This window comes from Thamnophis sirtalis, unplaced genomic scaffold, assembly GCF_051295495.1.
Source record: "Thamnophis sirtalis isolate CommonGarterSnake01/CBP01778 unplaced genomic scaffold, rThaSir2_p1.2 scaffold_12, whole genome shotgun sequence".
In the NCBI taxonomy this organism is placed as follows: Eukaryota; Metazoa; Chordata; class Lepidosauria; order Squamata; family Natricidae; genus Thamnophis; species Thamnophis sirtalis.
In genome coordinates this window covers 35,251,478-35,272,483 of record NW_028261392.1, presented here as the reverse complement: position 1 = coordinate 35,272,483, position 21,006 = coordinate 35,251,478, and the positions used below count along the sequence as shown (strand labels likewise).

Sequence of the window (21,006 nt, the reverse complement as noted above, 5' to 3'; positions counted from 1 at the left end):
TCCATATATGGTTGTTACAAAACAGTAGAAATATATGACAACACCTCTAAGAGCAATTCCTGGATTATTTTGTCTTTGCGCCTAAATCTGTCTTCAGTTTTTGAAGTTCTGTCACTTTCAATCAATGGACCTCTTAATGCAAGCTCTTCTCTTGTTGTGATTCTCTATAAAACAATTAAAAATAATGTTATTTATGGTATTTATTGCTACATTTAGCTAAAAGACGCAAGGTTTGTGTTACTGCCATATGAAAATAACATTTAGCCTAATTTATTCAACTTTACTTGAAAATAAAATTGTCAAGGTTCAATAGGGACTATGTTAAATGGATTCAGAAAGTCTTGGAAATCATGCTTATGTACTACTTATTCTGTACCATACTGAAGGGAAGATTCAAATGGGGTAGTCTGTCAACATTTTTATAAGTAATTCAGTAACAGTGATTAGTTTTTTCCCAACTTGGTTTTGTCTAAGGTAGTGGTTAATTATAGAATTGTAGTTCAGCATATCTTGAAGGAACAACACCGTGGAAAACTGACATAGATCATGAGAAACCTTTAAGTTTGGGGACATATGTGGAATTTTGAGAAAATGTTACTGGTTTAAGCCAGACAAAATGCTACTTGTTTTTAGAAAGCATTACATAAATGAAGCAAGTTACAAAATAATAAGAACAAAATAATTTCGGAGAGAAGAACATTCCATAAGGTGAGCAGAAAAGGTACATCTTTTGGGACCCACCAAATATAAGTCTGAAGCTGATGATACCCATAAGTATGTGTTCTCTATCAGATCTAATGGGGCCATTGATGTAAATGGGAGAAGTGTTCCCTCAGATAGTCTAGTCACATGTCATGAAGGGATTTAAAGGTTAAAACAAGCACCTTTAGTTTGCCTAAAAACCAAAGTTTGTTAAATTTATAGGCCACCCAGTCCTCCGGGATTGGGCGGCCTATAAATTTAACAAACAAACAAACAAACAAACAAACAAACAAACATTTATTTGATATATATGATGCCACCTTTCAGAGTGAGATGGGCAGAATATAAATTTAATAAATAAATACACAGGCAACCAATACAGCTCTAAGAATAAAGATAATGGTCCACACTGCTGCATTCTGTAACAGCTGAAGCTTCAAGATGCTTTAAAGTGCAGTCCCATGTAGAGTGCTTTGCAGTAGTCCAGTCTGGAGGTGACTAGAGCATGAGTAACTAAGCAAGACTTGCCATTGCAGTAATGGCCATGACATTTTACTGAAATAAAATGGAAAAATTTAAATAAAGATTGAGACTTTCTCAACAACTGTAAAGATATAATAGATATACAAATAACAATTAATTAAGAGCATGGAAACAAAGATAGTAATTATACACTACTTTTCAGGAAGTGTCAACTAGTCAATTAACAGAAAAATGACTTGGATAATAGTGACAGGGCTGAGATCAATTAAACTAAAGCTTGGACTGTTTCTTGATATATACCCATCTGATACTTCACCAATTGATAAATAGTTGCCAATAGTCATATCCATAATGGCTGTAAATTAGGTTTTGGTGGTTTCAAAAAATTAGTCACTTCCACTGATCAGAGGAGCCAAGTGAAATTAGAAAAGCAGTTAGTACCCAAAGTTATTCAGAATAGTTTTAGCATGAATGCAAATATGGTATATGAAAATGTTGTTTGACTGGTATTTATTCCAATATATGCACTTAATATTACACAGTATAAGAAGACAATTATAATATTATGCTTCTTTAAAAGTGGTTAAATAATGGAACTATTAAATGTGAATTAAAAACTCAATACTAGTATAAAAAATAAAGTATAAACTATTCAGTACCAATAATAGCAAAGTTTACATTTGAAAAGAAATATCAGGGTATTTGTGAAAGGGCAGGCTGCCTGAAAAATAGCTAGCAGCTGGGCTCATGGTGCCCTGCCTCTTTAAGAGCTTTCCCTAGCCAGTCCAGCTTCCCAGCAACAAGCAGAAAAGCAGGTGGGGGGTTGTTGTGGGGATGTAGTTGGGGCATTGGAGTTGTTCTGGGAGTGAGAGGGGAGGTGGTTTCTGTTACTTTGTGGAAACAAAGCAACTGATAGCAGCCTAGGGCTAATAGAAATACTATTCTTTAGCAGTAGGGCTCACAAATAGTAGTAGAGTATACTAGTAGGCTATACTAGTAGTGAGAGTACTAGTAGACCTGGGTAAGTGTGTAAGAAGGAACTGTGAGTACTACCCAGTGTGTGCTTGTGTTTGTGTTGCCTAAAGACCAAGGGTTGTGTTAGTTTTGGGAGCCCACTGACTGGGTTTTGATTTAAAAAAAATGTGACAGTATTTCAAATGCAATCCAAATCCTTCTATGCTTATTTAAAATAAATTTCCATGGAATAAATTATAATTAAATCATCAAAGCAGAACAATCCAGTCAACCACTAAAGACACATGATATTTTTGTTATCCAGTTCCATGAACCAACAGCTTCCCTACTTTCTAAAATGTCAAATGAAACCAAGATGTGGAAGTACCATAGTGATAGCTGCTTCAATGGATTGGGGACAGGCAAAATGGATACATGAGAAAACTTATCTTCTTCCTAGCAAGTTTTTTTAACTAAAAGTAGAAATGAATTACACAAGGAAATGTGGTTTAACTGCTTGTAAGGGCTGTCAGATTCATCATTTAAAATTATGTTAATATTTCCAGTCCCAAGTGGACTGGTCATGTATTCTACTTTTTGTTGTTGCTTGTGTTGTCAGCTGCTCAGAATCACCATAGTGACATGGGTGGCTGTATGTATCAAAAATATTTCCCATATATGCCAAGGACTTTAAAAAAAGATTTATCATTTCTAAATTAAATGCAGTTTTAAAACTGTGTATGTTCTTGGCTAAATTACTAGTATATCATGGAGTCATTAAACATGGAAGCAGGTTAAAAAAAAATTAAACAAAAGAACAATGAAGAATTCAGGCAACATGGCCAAATTGAGAGAATTGTTCTCTTTGCAATATGAATTTCCAGCCTTTCATTTTTTTCTAAAAAATATAACTAAGTTAGGTAACATTCACACCATGTGTTTCCATCTATACATTTTCTTCCGAGGACTAGCTTACGCATACATAAAATTCTAAAGATAATAAATTTGTTTATTTGTAACTTTCCTCTTGGAAGCTTAACAGAAACTGGGAATGATGATCACATTTCCCCCTCAAACCTTCATAAAATTCTTGAAACCCCCATTTCAGAAGAGGTTTTCTCTCAGCTCCCTCCCCAAAGTTGCTAAATACCTCTGCCAGAAGGCTGCCTTCCTCATCCTTACACCCTATGGCAGTGATGGCTAACCTTTTCGGTGGCGAGTGCCGAAAGTGCGTGCGCACCCATAATGCAATGTGTGTGCCCCCATACCCATCCCCTGCATGCATGTGCAACCCCACACATGTGCCCTGCCCCGTGCATTTGTTTGTGACCCCGCACATGACTTCCTCCATACCCTCATCCCGCACATGCATGCACAGCCCCTGTGCATGCATGGACCCCCACACATGCATGCACATCTCCCGCATGCATCTCGCATGGGTGGCAGAGACCCAAAAATCTGCCGGCTGCGGGAGGCACATGGATGGTGGTGCTGAGCTGGGGCGACGGCTTGCATGCTCACAGAGAGGGCTCTATGTGCCACCTGTGGCACCAGTACCATAGGTTCGCCATCACGGCCCTACGGACTCTCTGTACCTTTGCGATAAATTCTGTGTTTTTCCTCCTGCGCCCAGGGCATTTCCTAGAGGTCATGATGGCAGCTAAATCGTGAGCGCCAAAAAGCGTACTGCCTGCCTTTTCTCATTCCTTCTCTCCTTCCCGGGTTCCTCAACTCGCTTCTCGGCTTTACCCGCTACCTCGCCTCTTTTTCCCTCTCAAGCCAGACAGGCCAATGAGCAACCAGACCGATTCTCCGCGCCCACCCGCCCCGTAACTGTTCAGCAGGTGCAGCCAGCTAGGAATTCCTCCCCCCCCCGCCCTTCAGGCAGGCAGGTAGGTAGGTAGGTAGGCAGGCAGGCAGGGAAGCACTAGCGGCCTCGGCCCCCAGCGAGGCTTCTTAGGGACGCGCCTGCTTCCCGGGACGCGCTGCCTCCTACCGGTTTGCCACAATAATGTCTCCTCTCGGCTCCTCGGCGTCTCCTGGTAACCCTTCCCCCCGCCCCTTGCGCTTCCGGTACCTGTTACACTCAGCCGGCCGAGTAATCCTCCTTTTTTGACCTCACCCCGCCCTTTCATGGGCGCACGCGCGGCGCGCTGCCGCCGCTTCAACCGCCGCCCGTGCTTTAAAACACTTAGCGACTATGTCGGGAACGGGCGGACAGGCGGGAGGTCCGAGAGGGAGATCCCCAAAATTCCATTGGGCGCCCAGTCGGATGCGCATTCCTTGGTCAATTGTTAACAGCCTTGGATGGGTGGAAGGTCCTGGCGGCAGAGATCAGTGATTATGATTATTTCTATTATATACACAACAATGGGCAGCGCAGGTGCCAGTTATTTAGCTAGGGTTGGCCTTTATGCGCATCGAGTTCTTCCCAAGGACCTAGGATTTATTAATGTATTTTTAATTTACGATTATTATTACGAAGTTACCAAGGACCGTGGTGGCCATTTGAAAATATACTGAGTACTTAAGGAAAGAGAAAACTAAGAACGATTAATGGGGATGACTAGAATGGCTAAAGGCGAGAGAAACAAACCAGTACTCTTCCTATTTCCCCCACAATAACAACGTGAAGTAGGTTGATATGAGAAAGGAGGAGAGGCCCAAAAATATGCACAAGTATACACAAAACAGGTAAGGAATAAAAAAAGTGTACACATCTGCCTAAAAACCAATGGGTGTTGAAATGGAAGTACCCATCTTGGAGAAAGGAATGACTTGCTAATATTGATTAGCAATTGTAACTGACAACATTTGGGAATGTTCCAAAGAAGACATTTACTTTTATTTGCTAAAAAATATGGAGTGCTGCTTTGAATTAGAGGACTCTCCATAGTTGGTTGAAGGGAGGAATGGGAAGGAGCTAGGCTTACTTAAAAGTATGTTTTAGCAGAGAGAATTTGTAACCAGGAGATTGCTTGGTAAACCACCAACCAATAGGAATCTACCTAGAAGAAACAAGCTCATTGGGGACTTTGTTACTGGCGCCAATCCCTTCAAAAATAAAGTGGAAATGAAAGAGGGGCAGCATTTGCTAGCAGTTCCAGGATGCTTATCGCAGGTTTGTAATGAGCACTCTTTTAAAGAATACTTCTAGATGAAAAGAGGGAGTGGAGTGATTAAATGCCATCTATGTAGCAATCTGGGTTGTTTCCCTTCTATAGATATAGAAATTTAAAATAATATCCCATCTGGTAATCCTAACATGGCTTCCAGTCATATTACAATTTATTGCCTCAAACTGAGATATTGTGTGGGTGGTGACAAAAAAACAGACTCCTTAATTTGTATTCTATATTAAGTGATACATTAAAGATGTTTATTAAACATTTTATATGATAAATTTGTAATTATATGCAATTATACATTGTTTTACATGGTAAAATTCAGCGAGTGGAATCTCTTGAATAGCTTGGTATGCACATTGATCAACATTTAGCAAACTTCTGTTTATGTCATATAGATCATCATCTGTCCTTAATCAAGCCACGGTTTCTGAGCTGATTTATACTTGTACATATGTATAAACATAAAAGACACCAGTAAATTAGCATGTGTGCAAACTTAAGCTTTTTCATGTTCTCCAAGCATAGATAACCAAACGTGAAATTAGACATTTTAGTTTATTGATGATGTATTAATTTCTTTGTGGTTGTGCCAGGGAAGACAAGTATACAAACCCAAGACTTATTCTGATATTGATAAACCATAATTTGGCTTAGGAGAGGAACGTTTTCTAGTTCACTGATCTCAGCAAACAAGTCAGAAAGAAGTATGGGTGTAGTGAAATCTGTTGGAAAGAAGAAACTTTATATATCATAATGCATAAATGTTCTTAGAAAAATAAATTATTCTGGGTGATAATTAGAGCAGAATTAATGTATTTTTATTTTAAAAGAAAAGAGACTTTAATTTTTATTTTTTCCAATGCCAAAATATTGGAATGAAATATTTTGGCATTCCTTTAATTATTATATATATCCTATATAGGGTTTATATAACAGCCTTACTGAAGAACATCCTCATTGACTTTGAATTTCAGGATAATATCTTTGTTAAAATAAAATTTTTATATTTTACCATTTATTTATGCATAGTTGGAGCCACAATAATGCCTTCTTCCATACAGGACAGGATTTATTCATGATGTTGCTTGGGCATATTCTTCATAATGTTGCTTGGGCATACTGTTTGTTACAATATGTCACAAACACTAGATATACTTGATTGAATTTACTGTATGATTGTAGATGTGTACATTATTTTGTAAAATTTATCACCAATAGCAGCAATTTAACAATATAATTTTCTTAATTGCTGTCTCTTCTCCTCTTTGAGGCTGGAGGAGAAAAAGTTAATAGGAATTGCAGAACCTAGATCAGATCTTGAGGTATTTTCATATTTTATTTCTTAGATATAGCTATCTTATGCCCATCATTATGTTGAAAGTATTACCATACAATAATTGAAGATTTGTTAAATCATGTACTTACAGAACTTGAGAATAATAGCATTGGAAGGGATCGTGGAGGTCTTCTAGTCCAATTCTAGTCCAATCACCTGCTCAAGCAGGAGACCTTACCATTTCAGACAAATAGCTGTCCAATATCTTCTTAAAAACCTCCACTGATGGAGCACGCATTACTTCTGACAACAAGCCATTCCACTGGTTAATTGTTCTCACTGTCAGAAAATTGCTTCTTAATTCTTGGTTGGTTATGTCCTTAATTTCCATCCATTGTCTTGCTTTCTGGTGCTTTGGCTTGCTGTCAGAAGTTGTGGGTTCTCCATCAGAGGAGGTTTTTAAGAAGAGACTGGACAGCCATTTGTCTGAAATGGTAGGGTCTCCTGCTTGAGCAGGCAATTGGACTAGAATATTTCCAATATAAGTTGACTCCTCCTTTGTGGCAGCCCCTCAAATTTTGGAACACCGCTATCGTCACTTCTTTTCACTAGATATACCTAATTCTTGAAACTGTTCTTCATATATTTTAGTCTCCTCGCCCCCAATCATCTTTGTTGCTCTTTTCTGCATTGGTAGTCAGTGGTAGTCAACCTTTTTCTTCCTACCACCCACTAATGGATCTTTCTTGATGGAAATTTTTCCTTACCGCCCACCAGTTTTTGTGCAAGTGCGGAACATGAGCATATTTCTTTTTTTCAGACATGCGTTCTAAATTTGTTTCACAATTTAACAACTACTTTTACTCTTACGTTTTTATCTGCACTCCACACAGTGCTTTTCCCCTCCTCTTTTCCCTTTTATTACAAACACAAAAAACAATGCTGTATTAGGTGCCAATTTTTATTAAGTGTCACCATCAAAACAAAATTCCTTTTCCTGCCTTCTTCTTTACCTTTCTTATAGTATTTCACTATATCAAGGATCTCTTTTCCCCTTTTTTATTTTCTCCTTCTTCTTCCTTCCTTCCTTTCTTTCTTTCTTTTATTTTATAAGATAACAAAACTTAATTTATGAGCCAGACTAAACACTGCTTACTCTCCTCCTTTATTTCATCCCCTTTTCTCTATTTTTCTTCCCTTTTTTGTTATTTTTTATCTTTTCCTTTTTATCTCCTTTTTTTACCTTGCTTAGGGCAATGTACAAAAGTAAGGCTGAGCTAGTTAGCCCACTTATTATTATTAGCCAACAACAATTCTCTCCTGCCTATAACTTTTCTTTCTCCTATTTTGCAACTGCTCTGCTCTGCTTTATTTTATAAGATAACAAAACTTATCTGCCTGTCCCTGCTATCAGTTTCCACTCCTCCCCTTCCTCTTCCCACGTGTTTGCTTGTTTCCGTGCACACGCACGTTGGTTTATTGATGTGTGCGCTCACGCTTGCCCACTCGCTCAAAAGGAGGTTTTAACCTCCGAAGTCCCTACCGCCCATCTGGAATCCCAAAACGCCCACTAGTGGGCGGTAGGGACCAGGTTGACGACCCGTGTTCTCGAGTCTCAGCATCTTAATAGAATAGAATAGAATTCAATTCAATTCTTTACTGGACAAGTGTGATTGGACAAGTATGATTGGTCTTGGTGCATATGCTCCCAGTGTACATAAAAGGAAAGATAAATTCATCAAGAATCATAAGATACAACCCTTTTTTTACATTTTGGTGACCAAAAGTATCACTTGGATGCAGTATTCCAAATGTGGTCTTAACAAGGCATTATAAAGCAGTACGAACATGTCATGTAATCTTGATTCTATCCCTCTATTAATGCAGCCTAGGATTGCATTGGCTATTTTGGCAGCTGTAGTAAACTGCTGGCTCATATTTAAATAATTGTCCATTAAAACCCCAAGATCCCTGTCACAATTACTACTATTGGGCCAGGGTTCACCTATTCTGTATCTGTACATTTGTTTTTTCTTGCCAAAGTATAAAAACTTTTCTCTTCATTGAATTTCATTTTGTGAGAAAGGTCCCAGTGTTCAAAACTGCAAGATCCTTCTGGATCTAGAGCTTATCTTCTGGTGTATTGGCTATTCCTGCCAGCTTGGTGTCTGCAAATTTGATGAATGCCTGTTCTATTCCCTCATCTAAAGCATTTATGAAGATATTGAAGAGTACTGGGCCTAAGACAGAACCTTGGAATACCCCACTTCTTACTACCCTCCAAGTAGGTGTAATTCCATTAAGGACACATTGAATGGCAGTTATGATTTATCTGAATTTTTCACATTTTTCTAACTTACAAAGAAGTAGATTGTAGTCTACTTTGTCAAATGTCTTACTGAAACCCATGATACTATGTCCACAACATTTCATTAGTCCACTAATTTAGTCACTTTTTCAAAGAATGAAATAAGATTTGTTTAGCATAATCCGTTTTGATAAACCCATATTGGCTTCTGGTTATAACTTTGCTTATTTCTAGCTGATAGCTCATCTGTTGCTTGATTATCTTTTCCAGAACCTTCCCAAGTATTGGTATCAAGCCAATTAGTCCAGGATCTTTAAAAGATATGGTTCAATGGTTTCAAGATCATATCTGCCAACTCCTTCAGAACTCTGGAATATAATCCATCTGGTCCTGTGATTTGAATTTGTCTAGAGTGGACAGGTGTTCTCTTGCCATTTTCTTGTCTATTTTAATTTGTATTCTTAGTCTGTCTTTTATGCTTCTGTTTTTGGTAGGTTGGGCTATTTTTTGTTTTTGCATGAAAACAGAGGCGGAGAATGAATTTAACAGCTGTGCTTTCTCTTTGCTGCTTATCACTTACTTACCATCTTTTCCCATAAGTAACTAATTGTTTCCTTGCCTTTTTTTAACCCCTTTGAAACTTTTTAAAAATTATTTTTGACATTTGTTGCAAATCTTAGTTCATTTGTTTATTTTTCAGTCACATTGGGCTTTTATAATCATATTGTTCAGAGCTGCTTCTCCCTTTCATCCATGGATTCCTTCCCAAACTTCAAGTTTATTATAAATCAGTCTAAATGTTACTATTTTTAAATGTAGATTATCAAATTTAGTGGATATTTATTCAGTCCTCCAACCCAACATAGATCTCATCAACTTGTTTCAAACTTCTGATGGCTATATACTTTTAATATCTCAGAATTAATAACATTGTTTTCCATTTTTATTCATTCACAATACTCCACTCCTCTTTGATACTCAAAATCATTGCTTTTGCCTTTCTGATCTTTGTTGTCTTAGAAATATCCCTTCTATTCTATTTTTTCTAAAATTGAAATTACTTATTTGATTATTTGATTAATTGATTAATTGCTTGTTCTTTAGCTGACCTTGCCTTAGGTTCTTCAAGTTGCTCAAGTCTCTATTATTATTATTATTATTATTATTATTATTATTATTATTATTATTATAAACAATTGTATCACAGCGGCCAGTTGTTTCGCCGGATTTGGCATTGGTTACTAGTCGGGCCCCACCCAGGGGCCTAGGACGTCGTAACGTATTTTCGTAATATGCGTGCAGATCCAAGCAGTGCGGCTTTTTGTATTTGACTGATGGTGATTTTGTCAATTTTTAACTGTTTTAAATGTAATTCCAGTGCTTTTGGAATAGCACCCAGTGTGCCAATTACCACTGGAATTACCACTGCTGGTTTGTGCCATAGTCGTTGAATTTCAATTTTTAAGTCCTGGTATTTTGCGATTTTTTCATGTTCCTTCTCGGCGACCCTGCTATCACCTGGTATTGCGATGTCTATGATTGTGACCTTATTTTTCTCAACCAGTGTGATGTCTGGTGTATTATGCGCCAGTATTTTGTCTGTTTGTATACGGAAATCCCACAAGATCTTGACCATCTGATTTTCGGTGACTTTTTCAGGCTGAGGTTCCCACCAGTTTGTTGCTGTTTTAATATTATAATTTTTGCACAGATTCCAGTGGATCATTTGTGCTACTGAATTGTGCCGCAATTTATAATCAGTCTGCGCAATTTTTTTACAGCAGCTGAGGATGTGATCAACAGTTTCATCAGCTTCTTTGCAAAGTCTGCATTTGGCATCATCAGAGGATTTTTCGATTTTGGCCTTAATGGCATTTGTGCGGATAGCTTGTTCTTGCGCAGCCAGGATTAGTGACTCTGTTTCTTTCTTTAATGTACCTGTTGTTAACCATAACCAAGTTTGTTCACTGTCCACTTTATCTTTTATTTTTTCCAGAAATTGGCCATGCAGTGCTTTGTTCTGCCAACTCTCCATTCTTGATTTTATCACTTCTTTTCTATATTCTTGTTTCGTCTGTTGGGCCTTCAGTAGATTTTTGTTCTTTACTTCGATTAATAGATGTTCTTGACTTTCTTTTAAATAATCAGCCAGTGCATGTTTTTCTTCTTCAACTGTTTGCTTCACTTGTAATAATCCTCTGCCACCTGATTTTCGGGGCAGATACAGTCTATCAGTATCACCACGTGGATGTAAACTGTAGTGCATTGTCATTAGTTTCCTGGTTTTTCGGTCCAAAAGGTCCAAATCAGCTTGTGTCCAGTTAACTATACCAGCTGTGTATCTTATAACTGGTATTGCCCAGGTATTTATGGCCTTGATTGTATTTCCGCCATTCAATTTAGATTTCAAAATTTTCCTAACTCTGTTGGTGTACTCTCGCCTGACAGTAGTTTTTACTTCTCCATGTTTGATGTTATCCAACTGCAGAATGCCTAAGTATTTGTAGGCTTCATTTTCTTTGCATTTAATTAATTGGCCATTGGGCATTTCAATTCCCTCACATGCAGTGATTTTGCCCCTTTTTATGGATACAGTGGCGCATTTTTCCATGCCAAACTGCATTGAAATATCGGTGCTGAATACTCGGACTGTGTTTGTCAATGATTGGATTTCTATTTCTGACTTTCCATAGAGTTTCAAATCATCCATATATAGTAAATGCGAAATTTTTTCAGCTTCTTTGGCTGTTTGGTAGCCTAATTTCATTTTTTTTTAAATTACTGATAGTGGGATCATTGCGATGATGAAGAGAAGAGGTGAAAGTGAATCACCCTGGAAAATTCCTCGCTTGATATTAACCATTCCGTAGATCTCATTCCCTACTGCCAACTCAGTTCTCCATTGTTTCATCGCCTTTTCAGTAAAGGATGTAATATTTTTGCTAATGCCAGTTGTTTCTAAGCATTTTATGATCCAACTATGTGGCAGTGAGTCAAATGCCTTTTTGTAATCAATCCAGACCATATTCAAGTTCGTTTTTCTGTTTTTACAATTTTCTAATATCATTTTATCAATTAGAAGCTGATCTTTTGTGCCCCTGCTCCTTCTTTTGTTGCCTTTTTGCTCTACTGGCAAGATGTTGTTTGTTTCCAAATAATCCATCATGTTATCTGCAATAATGCCTGTGAGTAATTTGAAGGTTGTTGGTAAGCATGTTATTGGTCTGTAGTTTTCAGGTGTTGTTCCTTTAGTTGCATCTTTCTGAATCAAGTATGTTTTTCCAGTTGTCAACCATTCATCAATTTGGCCCTTTTGTAAAATTTCATTCAGTTGCTTGGCCAATATTGCATGTAAACTGGTCAGATATTTGAGCCAGAAACCATGTAATTGGTCCTTTCCAGGTGATGTCCAATTCTTTACCTTTTTTACTCGATTTTTGACCATCTCAGTTGTTATTTCTAATACTTGCATTTGTTTGTTGCCAATGCTTTTCTCAAAGTCATGTATCCACTTTGCTTCCTTGTTGTAGTCCTTTGCATTTTCCCACAATTCTTTCCAGAATTCAACTGTGGCCTGTTTTTCTGGTTTTTCACTTTTGGTGTCACCATTCACATTAAGACTTTGATAAAAACGCCGTTGGTCTGATCGAAATTGCTGATTTTGTTTATATTGGATGATTCGTGTCTCATATCTTTCAATTTTTCTAGCTGTTGCTGTTATCTGCTGTTTTACAATCTCTACAGCTTCATTGATGTTTCTTGTATCCAATCTATATCTTCTGATTAGCCGATCTATGATTTTGTTGTTTTTAAGCCGTTGCTCATGCATGTTCTTTAAGTTACTAGCATCTGCTCTTAATTTTTTGATTTTTTGTTCTAAACAGATTTTCCACTTTGGCTTTGATGCTTTTTCTGTTGTGTGACTAGGTGCTTTAATTTTAATGCCTAGTTCATTAGTGACTATTACAGCTGCGCTATACATTAACTGGTTTGTTTCCAAGATGGATCCCGGTTCAATTGTTGAAAACACTGCATTAACCATTTTCATGATAGGGGCCAAAATTTTCTTAGGCACGGTTTTTAGTGATGGTAAACGTTGCCTTTCCTCATTAAGCAGAAAATGTTCCATGATCTTATCCTTCAATTCTTTTTGTTTTTGAGTTAGTTCATCAGTTGGTTCAGTGATAACTGGTTCTAGTGGTGGTGATGTTATTTCCTCCCCGAGAGCTTCTTCTGGGAGTTCTACTATACTGTCTTTGGTTGTGTCTTGATTATTATTATTATCATCTACTACTACTACTACTACTACTACTACTACTACTACTACTACTACTGCATGGCTAATCCCTGGTGAGACTCACAGCCCCCGGGGCTGGCTGGCAGCTCAACAGCTCGAGATCTAACCAAGGACCTAGGAACTGCCAAGGTAACGTCGAAGGATATAAGGCAGTGGTCCCCAACCCCCGGTCCGCGGACCGGTGCCGGGCCGTGGAGTACCTGGCACCGGGCCGCGCAGCGGCCGGGGGCCATGCAACGGCCGACTCTTCACTCATGCAGCGCCGTCGCCGGAGGGGGGAAGCTGCGCAGAAGCACAGGAGCAAGTGAGGCGAGGAGGAAGAATCCCCCGCTACTACACCACCACCTCCCCGAGTCAGCCGTCCCCTCAGTGAATGCCTCCGCCTCTTTCTCCTTTCTCGCCTCAGTCGGCTCGCCTGGAAGCGAGGCGAGGAGGGGGCGGACTATGAGCTGGAAGCGGAGCCCTTGGAGGCCCTGGCGGCTTCCCCGGCGGTCGTTGCTGGCCGCTCTCTTCTTTTTCTCGCTGTCCTCCTCGGCTCAGTCGTCTCCGAGTTGCCCAGGGAGGGGCGGCGTGCCCGGGACGGAGACGGCGCTTCCCCGCCCGGCCTTGGCTTGTGAGAAGGAACGGCGGGAGAGGCGGGCGAGGTAGAGAGAGGTAGAGAGAGAGAGAGAGAGAGAGGTAGAGAGAGAGAGAGAGAGAGAGAGAGAGAGAGAGAGAGAGAGAGAGAGAGAGAGAGGTAGAGAGAGAAAGAGAGAGAGAGAGAGGTAGAGAGAGGTAGAGAGAGAGAGAGAGAGAGAGAGAGGTAGAGAGAGGGAGAGAGAGAGGAGAGAGAGAGAGAGAGAGAGAGAGAGAGAGGTAGAGAGAGGTAGAGAGAGAGAGAGGTAGAGAGAGAGAGAGAGAGAGAGAGGTAGAGAGAGAGGTAGAGAGAGAGAGAGAGAGAGAGAGAGGTAGAGAGAGAGAGAGAGGGAGGGAGAGAGAGAGAGAGAGAGAGAGAGAGAGAGAGAGGTAGAGAGAGAGAGGTAGAGAGAGAGAGAGAGAGGTAGAGAGAGAGAGGTAGAGAGAGGTAGAGAGAGAGAGAGAGAGGTAGAGAGAGGTAGAGAGAGAGAGAGGGAGAGAGAGAGAGAGAGAGGTAGAGAGAGAGAGAGAGAGGTAGAGAGAGAGAGAGAGAGAGAGGTAGAGAGAGAGGTAGAGAGAGAGAGAGAGAGAGAGAGAGGTAGAGAGAGAGAGAGAGGTAGAGAGAGAGAGAGAGGTAGAGAGAGAGAGGTAGAGAGAGGTAGAGAGAGAGAGAGGTAGAGAGAGAGAGAGAGAGAGAGAGGTAGAGAGAGAGAGAGGTAGAGAGAGAGAGAGAGGTAGAGAGAGAGAGAGAGAGAGAACGTCGGGCAGCCGAGTGCGGGGGGGGGGTCTTTTGAGGGGAGATCCAAAATTTCGGCAACGGGCATCGGTGAAGCGCGCTCTTTCTCTTCCTCACAAAACACATTTCCTTTCCCCCCACGCGTAGTTATTGGCGATATGGACTCTTGGACTCTTACCCAGCCAGATCAGTATCAAACATTTCCCTGACCTCAGCAGAAGCGAGGTTTTTTCTTCTCCTTTCTCTCCTTAATACTGAATTCTTTTTACATTGCTATCCTCTGGCTTATTTAATTTTGCCCTTGCTCTTTTTATCTTTGACCTTGATTAATTCAGCTGTTTATTCCTTAAAATCTACATACAAAATGGAAGGTGGGATATGATTCAGGTGTTGAATTGGGAAGGTGGATTTAAAACAACGCCCCCACCCCACCCCTGCGCGTGCTCAGCGGGCCACGGTAAAATTATCAAAGGCTGACTGGTCCGCGGCGATAAAAAGGTTGGGGACCACTGATATAAGGTGTTCCAAGTAGGGTGGTTTTTTGTAGAATCAGAATGTTCAAGTCTGATAAATTTAAAATTTCCAAATAGCGAGGTAGCCCTTTGGGTATTGCTGCAAGAGCTCCAATTACAATTGGGGTAACACATCTTTTAATCTTTTCAGCAACGGCAACAACCCTCTGCTTCAGCTCTGAAATTACTATCTCAATCTCTTTATTCTCCAAATAATTCTTCTATTTTTATTAATTCACTGCAATTTCTTCGATTGTCATGAGCTTCCCAGATTTGTTGGGAACCAAGCAGTATACAAATTTAACTTCATTGTTATTTTATTGTAATTATTTCTCAGTCCAATAAAACTAAGCATTTTGATTACTATTACCGTATCTTTGTCCCAATATTTTGCATTAATCCAAGTTTTAATTTTCATATAGCTTTGCTAACAAATTCTTCTATCTCCATTATTTTCCATTTCATATCTGCTAACAAAGTGGACTATCTCAAATAGTTTTGACTCCCTTTGTATTTATTACATTTATATCCTACTATAATCGAAGTACCAAGATATGTAATTTAAAAGTTTATATTAAAATTTTTAATGTAAAAATAAAAGAATAGAAAATATTTTGATTCCAGCTCTATCTTCAGTTCTTTCAGTTCACTGTCCAGGTTCCCCATAATGGAGTTTTGGACACCTGTTAGCTTTAACATGTTCGTTCCATTCTTGCATGTCAATACAAGAAAAGTAAATCTCATATTTTGATATCTCTATTATGCATCTTTATGTTAGCTAATCAACCTCATGTACTCTATTGTCTGCCTTTCTTGAAATCTGCAGTGTCATTTGGCTTTTGTTTTTATGGATGTATTCCATTGTGTGGCGTACATTGTTTTGTACTTCATTTCATTGCTACAATATATTGACAATTTAGGGTATAATGTCATTCTTGAGTGATATGTAAAATGATAGCAGTATTCCAATATCTAAGGAGCTACCCCAAAGAATAGGGCATCAACCTATTCTCAAAAGCACCAGAAGGCAGGACAAGAAGCAGTGGATGGAAACTAATTAAGGAGAGAAGCAACCCAGAACTAAGGAGAAATTTCTTGGCAGAACAATTAATCAATGAAACAACTTGCCTCCAAGTTGTGGATGCTCCAACACTGGAGGTTTTTAAGAAGAGATTGGATAAGCTATCTGCTTGAAATTGGTATATAGGGTCTCCTACTTAAGCAAGGAATTGAACTAGAATACCTCTAAAATCCCTTCCAACTCTGTTTTTCTGCATTTCCAATCCTGTTGATGCCAATGGGGCTGTAATTAAGTTTTACCAGGAGTATGGAGAACATGGAACTTACATTCAAAATACATTTAGCCATTCAGTAAAAGCATATATTAGAGCTAATTTAGTGAGCGGTTAAGTCATCAAGCTAGAAACTGGGAGATTGAAATCTAGTTCCGCCTTAAGCACAAACCTTGGGCTGAATTTTTTTCCCCAGCCCTAGGAAAGAGGCAATGGGGAACCATTTCTGGAAAAAAAAACCTTGCCAAGAAACTGCAAGGGCTTGCCCAGGCAGTCTCCGAGAATAGGACACAATTAAAGGGGGAGGGGGGCATATCTACCTATTTAACTGAGTAAATTCTACTGTTGAAAGAAATGTCCTCCTGGGTTTGGCTCCAAATGGGGAAAAAGACACTGGAGACATGGAGGCTGCTGGGAAAGATGGTTTAATGGTGGACAGGACCACATGGCTTGAGTCCTGAACAGAAAAGGTGATCACATGCTTCAATGTTGGGTGGAGAAGAAGAGAAGGAAGGGCTGAGATGCTGAAAGACCCTGGTTTTATGCCATCTCTGGCCTTTGATCTTGAGCTTGTATTCTGATTGGCTGTCAGATTCCCATGGGGCCATGCAGGGGCAATTCTCTAGGCTGTGTTTTGAATCCAGGTTTGGTTGAGTTCTCAGATGCCATGCGGTGAATGGGTGAAGGCTAGTCATGCCTTAATCCCATCACTCTGGAGCTGAAGGGGAGAACTCTATTATGTAAAAGGACTGGCTTGGACATCTTAATGGCCCATTGCCAAAGGGGGGGGGCAGGGAGCTATTCTGCCTTTATAAAACATGTTTCTTCCTTTTCACATCCAGGGAAATGTAATATTCTGCCTTTTCAATATTTCATTTTTCTGGGAGGGCTGTGTGATAACACACTACTATACACGGTTGTATTTACTTATGAACGGTATCGTTTTATAAAATTGAGAATTTACTTTTACACTTTTCTTGCAATTTGTGTTGTAATCAGTTTAAAAAGCGAAAGTAAGTTTCTGCAATTACAACCCCAGTTCAAACCACCTGAGCATAACACATGGGAGGGAGAAAGGGGAAATCAATACACTTTCTAATTTTATCCCCAAGCGGAAGGTAACTCCAAACACGGAAGTGCTTCTTAAAGCACACTATCTGAGAAAAATACAAAGAAGAGTAACACTACTCATCGACTTTCGAGTTCCTTTAATATCCTGGAACAGCGGATTATCGATAAAAATGACAGAAATCTGCTATAGCTTTGTAAAGTACTATGTAACCGGTCAATCTACCCCGACCCCCGGTTCGGTTTGCAAAGGATAGGAATAACCGCATCCTCTTCAAGAGTGATCTTTAAAAAGCTGTTTTGCTAGCTCTAAATCAGTTACTCTTCTTTCCGCAACACAGCAATCCCTTTTCAGGGATCGTTCTCCTTTCCGCCAAACAAGAACGGGGAGAGAGTCTTAAGCAAACGGGATGTTTCGAGTCCAATCAATGGGATGAGAGGTTCTCTACCAACAATGGGACGAATGGTTCTCTATAACTTTGTCTCTACGTAAAAATGTGCGTATCCTTTTCTGTCTGGAAGCCAGCGTCTTGACTCTGAATCTCGCGCGCGGTTCCAACGAGGGCAAAAAGTTCCAGCAATGGCAATAGCAATCTGTCTAGAGAAGCAGGTAAATATTTCGTTTGCCCTTCTCCGAAAAACAAGGGAGGGGGGTGTCTGGCGAACGTTGCAGCTCGCAAGCATATCCTTTATACAGCTTCATGGGTCTGCAGCCCCGCTTTCTCTGGTGCCTAAACTGCGCTCCGTCGTGCCCTGGCGCAGCAGTCCTGTAAATGGGGAAAAGGCGCTTTTAGATGTCTCGATAGGATTGTTCGCCAAGAGTTTTCCGCTGACTACTGTTGCAATCACGTTATTCCTGCCTTTCGGTTTGTTTGACGAAGTTTCCCCCCCACCTCCAGCCCGGTAACTGTCCATGAGACGTATTTGTACTACAGTGCCCATTATCTTCGCTCAATCTTTTCATACACTATGGATTATGGGACTTTTAAAAGAATGGAGCGGGTTAGGGAAGCAACATTTTCTATTTGGGGTTCCCTTAAGAATTCATTAGGTTGCAGCGTATCTCAACGTATCGCGACTTGTTTGTCTGCAGAGCACTCTGCAGATATAATTATCTCCAGATTTGAATGATGAACCGTAACTGTCAGGAAATAGGCTCATAGTTTCCTATATCATCCCCAAAGCAGTTGCATTAGTAACTTTTAAAAGATATTAATCTGACAATATCAGGACTGTCTTTTCAAGCCTGTATGAGCCTGATATGCTAAAGAGAAACTCCTTGGGGTCTCACACTTTTGAAAGGTGAGAACTGAAGCTGGAAGGCACTGTTTCTCAGTGGTAATGTCATTGTTGGGGAATGATCTTCCTGTAAAGATCAAACTAGCCTCCTGGGTGAGTTTCAGAAAGTTCTTAAAGTTTATTGAGGATAAATGAGGCATCAGATTTTAGCCTTTATTTTCATGAATTTGTTGTTGAGGCTTTCAGATGCATGGCCATAAAATATTATAAATAAATAAAACAATAAACTAAAACCTGAGCTTTTTAGAATGTTTCAGTGATGCTTACCTATTATGTCAGTTACTGTTTTATTTTTCTATTTTTTATTGTTATACTAGATATTAGTCATTTGTGCTATGATTTAGTTTATTTTTGTTGGTCATACTTTGTAGATGTTTTAATATTTTAATCCTACCAAGGATGCGGGAAGATATTTGTGTATGTACTGCTGAGACATGTTAGATATAACTTCAATAATTTTTTTCCCAATAGGTTATCGGCGATTGAACAAGGAGTATCTTACAAATTCACTGATTGAACGGTTGCAGCTACCAAAAGGAGCAATGTTTTATTAAAATAATCTAAAACTGCTTTCAGTGCTTTTGAAAAGAAAAAAGCTCACCACATTGAACCAATGGTTTGAAAGATTCTGAATAGTGCCAAAACTTTCAGTGCTTTTGATGCTTATTTTATTTCCTTAAAACATGATAATACAGTTCTCATGGAAGAAATGTTTCCCATTATATTGTGTCCTCAAAGTTCCAGCTGCTGGCTTCAAAAGCACAAAGGAAAGAGGGCTTATCCTACAGTCTGTGTCTCAGGATGTCTACCAGAATTTAGCATTAGAGGATTGGATCCATGATAACATGGATTTAGAGAAGAGGCACGTTCTTCTCCTCTGGAGAAATTCTTCTGCTGTAGTGATTGGTCGACATCAGAATCCCTGGCAGGAATGTAACCTTGGAATCATGAGGCAGAAGGGTATAAAACTTGCTCGAAGAAGAAGTGGAGGAGGTGCAGTTTACCATGACAAAGGCAACATTAATCTAACTTTTTTCACTGACAGAAAAAAATATGAAAGAATTGAAAATTTAAAACTCGTTGTTAAAGCTTTGAAGTCCCTGCGACCCCAGCTAGATGTTCATGCTACTGAGAGATATGATCTCTTGTTAAACAAAACCTTTAAAATTTCAGGAACTGCTGCGAAATTAGGAAGAACAGCTGCTTATCACCACTGCACTTTGTTATACAGTACTGATAAATTGGTTCTAACATCTGCGTTAAAGACTCCTAATAGTGGAATCCAAAGTAATGCCACACCAAGTGTGCCTGCATTAGTGAGAAATCTCTATGAAGAAGATCCCACATTAACTTGTGAAATGCTTATGGAAGCCATTGCTGGCGAATACGCTTCACACCATCACATTGAAAACCATATCCATGTTATAAATCCAGCCGATGAAACAGAATTCCCTGGGATTAACAACACAGCCATAGAACTAAAAGCCTGGAATTGGCTATATGGAAAAACACCAAAGTTCAAAATCAGCACATCCTTTAATATAGGACATGAGGAATCCAATGTTGAAATTCAGATATGTATGGATATAAAGAATGGTAACATTGAAACTTGCCAAATAGATGTCCCTCAGAACTGGCTGCCACTGGATGTGTGTGTTGAACTCAGGAACAGCCTAATTGGCAATAGGTTTTGCCCAAATGAAAACACTGCCGTGACAACTGCTTTGCTAAGAATGTGGGCAAATTCTACATTACACAGCAAATTGCATATCTTATGTGAGAAGATAATAACATTAATGTAATTTATATGATTAGCTGGATTCTTAGATATCAGATTAGTAGTTTGCTAATACAAGATTGCCATGTATGATTTTAGAAGAGTTCAATGAATGTAAATTTAATGTTACATATAACTACTGAACAAAAATAACACTTGAATATAAAATTCCTTTTTAAGGGAAGTAGTTAATTGATATTGCAGTCGTTATCTATCTTCTCAAACTCCACTGAGTTTAATGGAACTTGGAATGCATTTAATGGAATGCAATAATAATAATAATAATAATACACTTGGGTGAGCAAAAATGTGGAGGAAAAACTATAACTAATAGTCATTTTCAAATTCAATATATTACTGGTCCAAACACCCAAATTATAGCCATATTTGAATTGACATTGAAACATTACTCCAGTTATAATCAACAAAATTTAAAAGATTATTTGTTCTCCCTGTCTTCTGTGCTGGATAAGAGTTGACTCAATGTGAAATAGGCGGCAAATAAATTAATAAATAAATAACATGTTAGCAACCTTGTGAAAGGTCATTTGGTTTCTTT

The 21,006-nt window shown here is 39.2% G+C and overlaps 2 protein-coding genes across 9 annotated transcripts in view; one reads left to right on the top strand and one right to left on the bottom strand.

Annotated features, from left to right (window-relative positions):
* TSGA10 (testis specific 10) overlaps window positions 1-3,917 on the bottom strand; it is a 43,040-nt gene extending 39,123 nt beyond the window's left edge. For 3 of the 5 annotated variants that reach the window (XM_087726632.1, XM_087726633.1, XM_087726635.1), the window contains exons 1-2: window positions 3,735-3,917; window positions 45-164 (exon numbers count right to left, since the gene is read on the bottom strand). In XM_087726632.1, coding sequence (XP_087582758.1) covers window positions 45-164; window positions 3,735-3,791 — 177 coding nt within the window. In that variant the 5' untranslated portion in view covers window positions 3,792-3,917. The remainder of the gene's footprint in view (window positions 1-44; window positions 165-3,734) is intronic. The other 2 variants (XM_087726631.1, XM_087726634.1) reach the window with 1 other exon arrangement.
* A 428-nt stretch (window positions 3,918-4,345) lies between these two features.
* LIPT1 (lipoyltransferase 1) lies at window positions 4,346-20,481 on the top strand. 4 transcript variants are annotated; one of them, XM_087726625.1, is made up of 3 exons: window positions 4,346-4,833; window positions 17,894-17,981; window positions 19,142-20,481. In XM_087726625.1, the coding sequence occupies exon 3, from the start codon at window positions 19,354-19,356 to the stop codon at window positions 20,470-20,472; it is 1,119 nt and encodes a 372-aa protein (XP_087582751.1). In that variant the 5' UTR covers window positions 4,346-4,833; window positions 17,894-17,981; window positions 19,142-19,353; the 3' UTR covers window positions 20,473-20,481. The 4 variants fall into 4 exon arrangements, with proteins under 4 accessions (XP_087582751.1, XP_087582752.1, XP_087582753.1 ...); XM_087726626.1 differs by lacking the exon at window positions 17,894-17,981 and adding an exon at window positions 5,140-5,260; XM_087726627.1 differs by lacking the exon at window positions 17,894-17,981.
* Window positions 20,482-21,006: the final 525 nt, after the last annotated feature.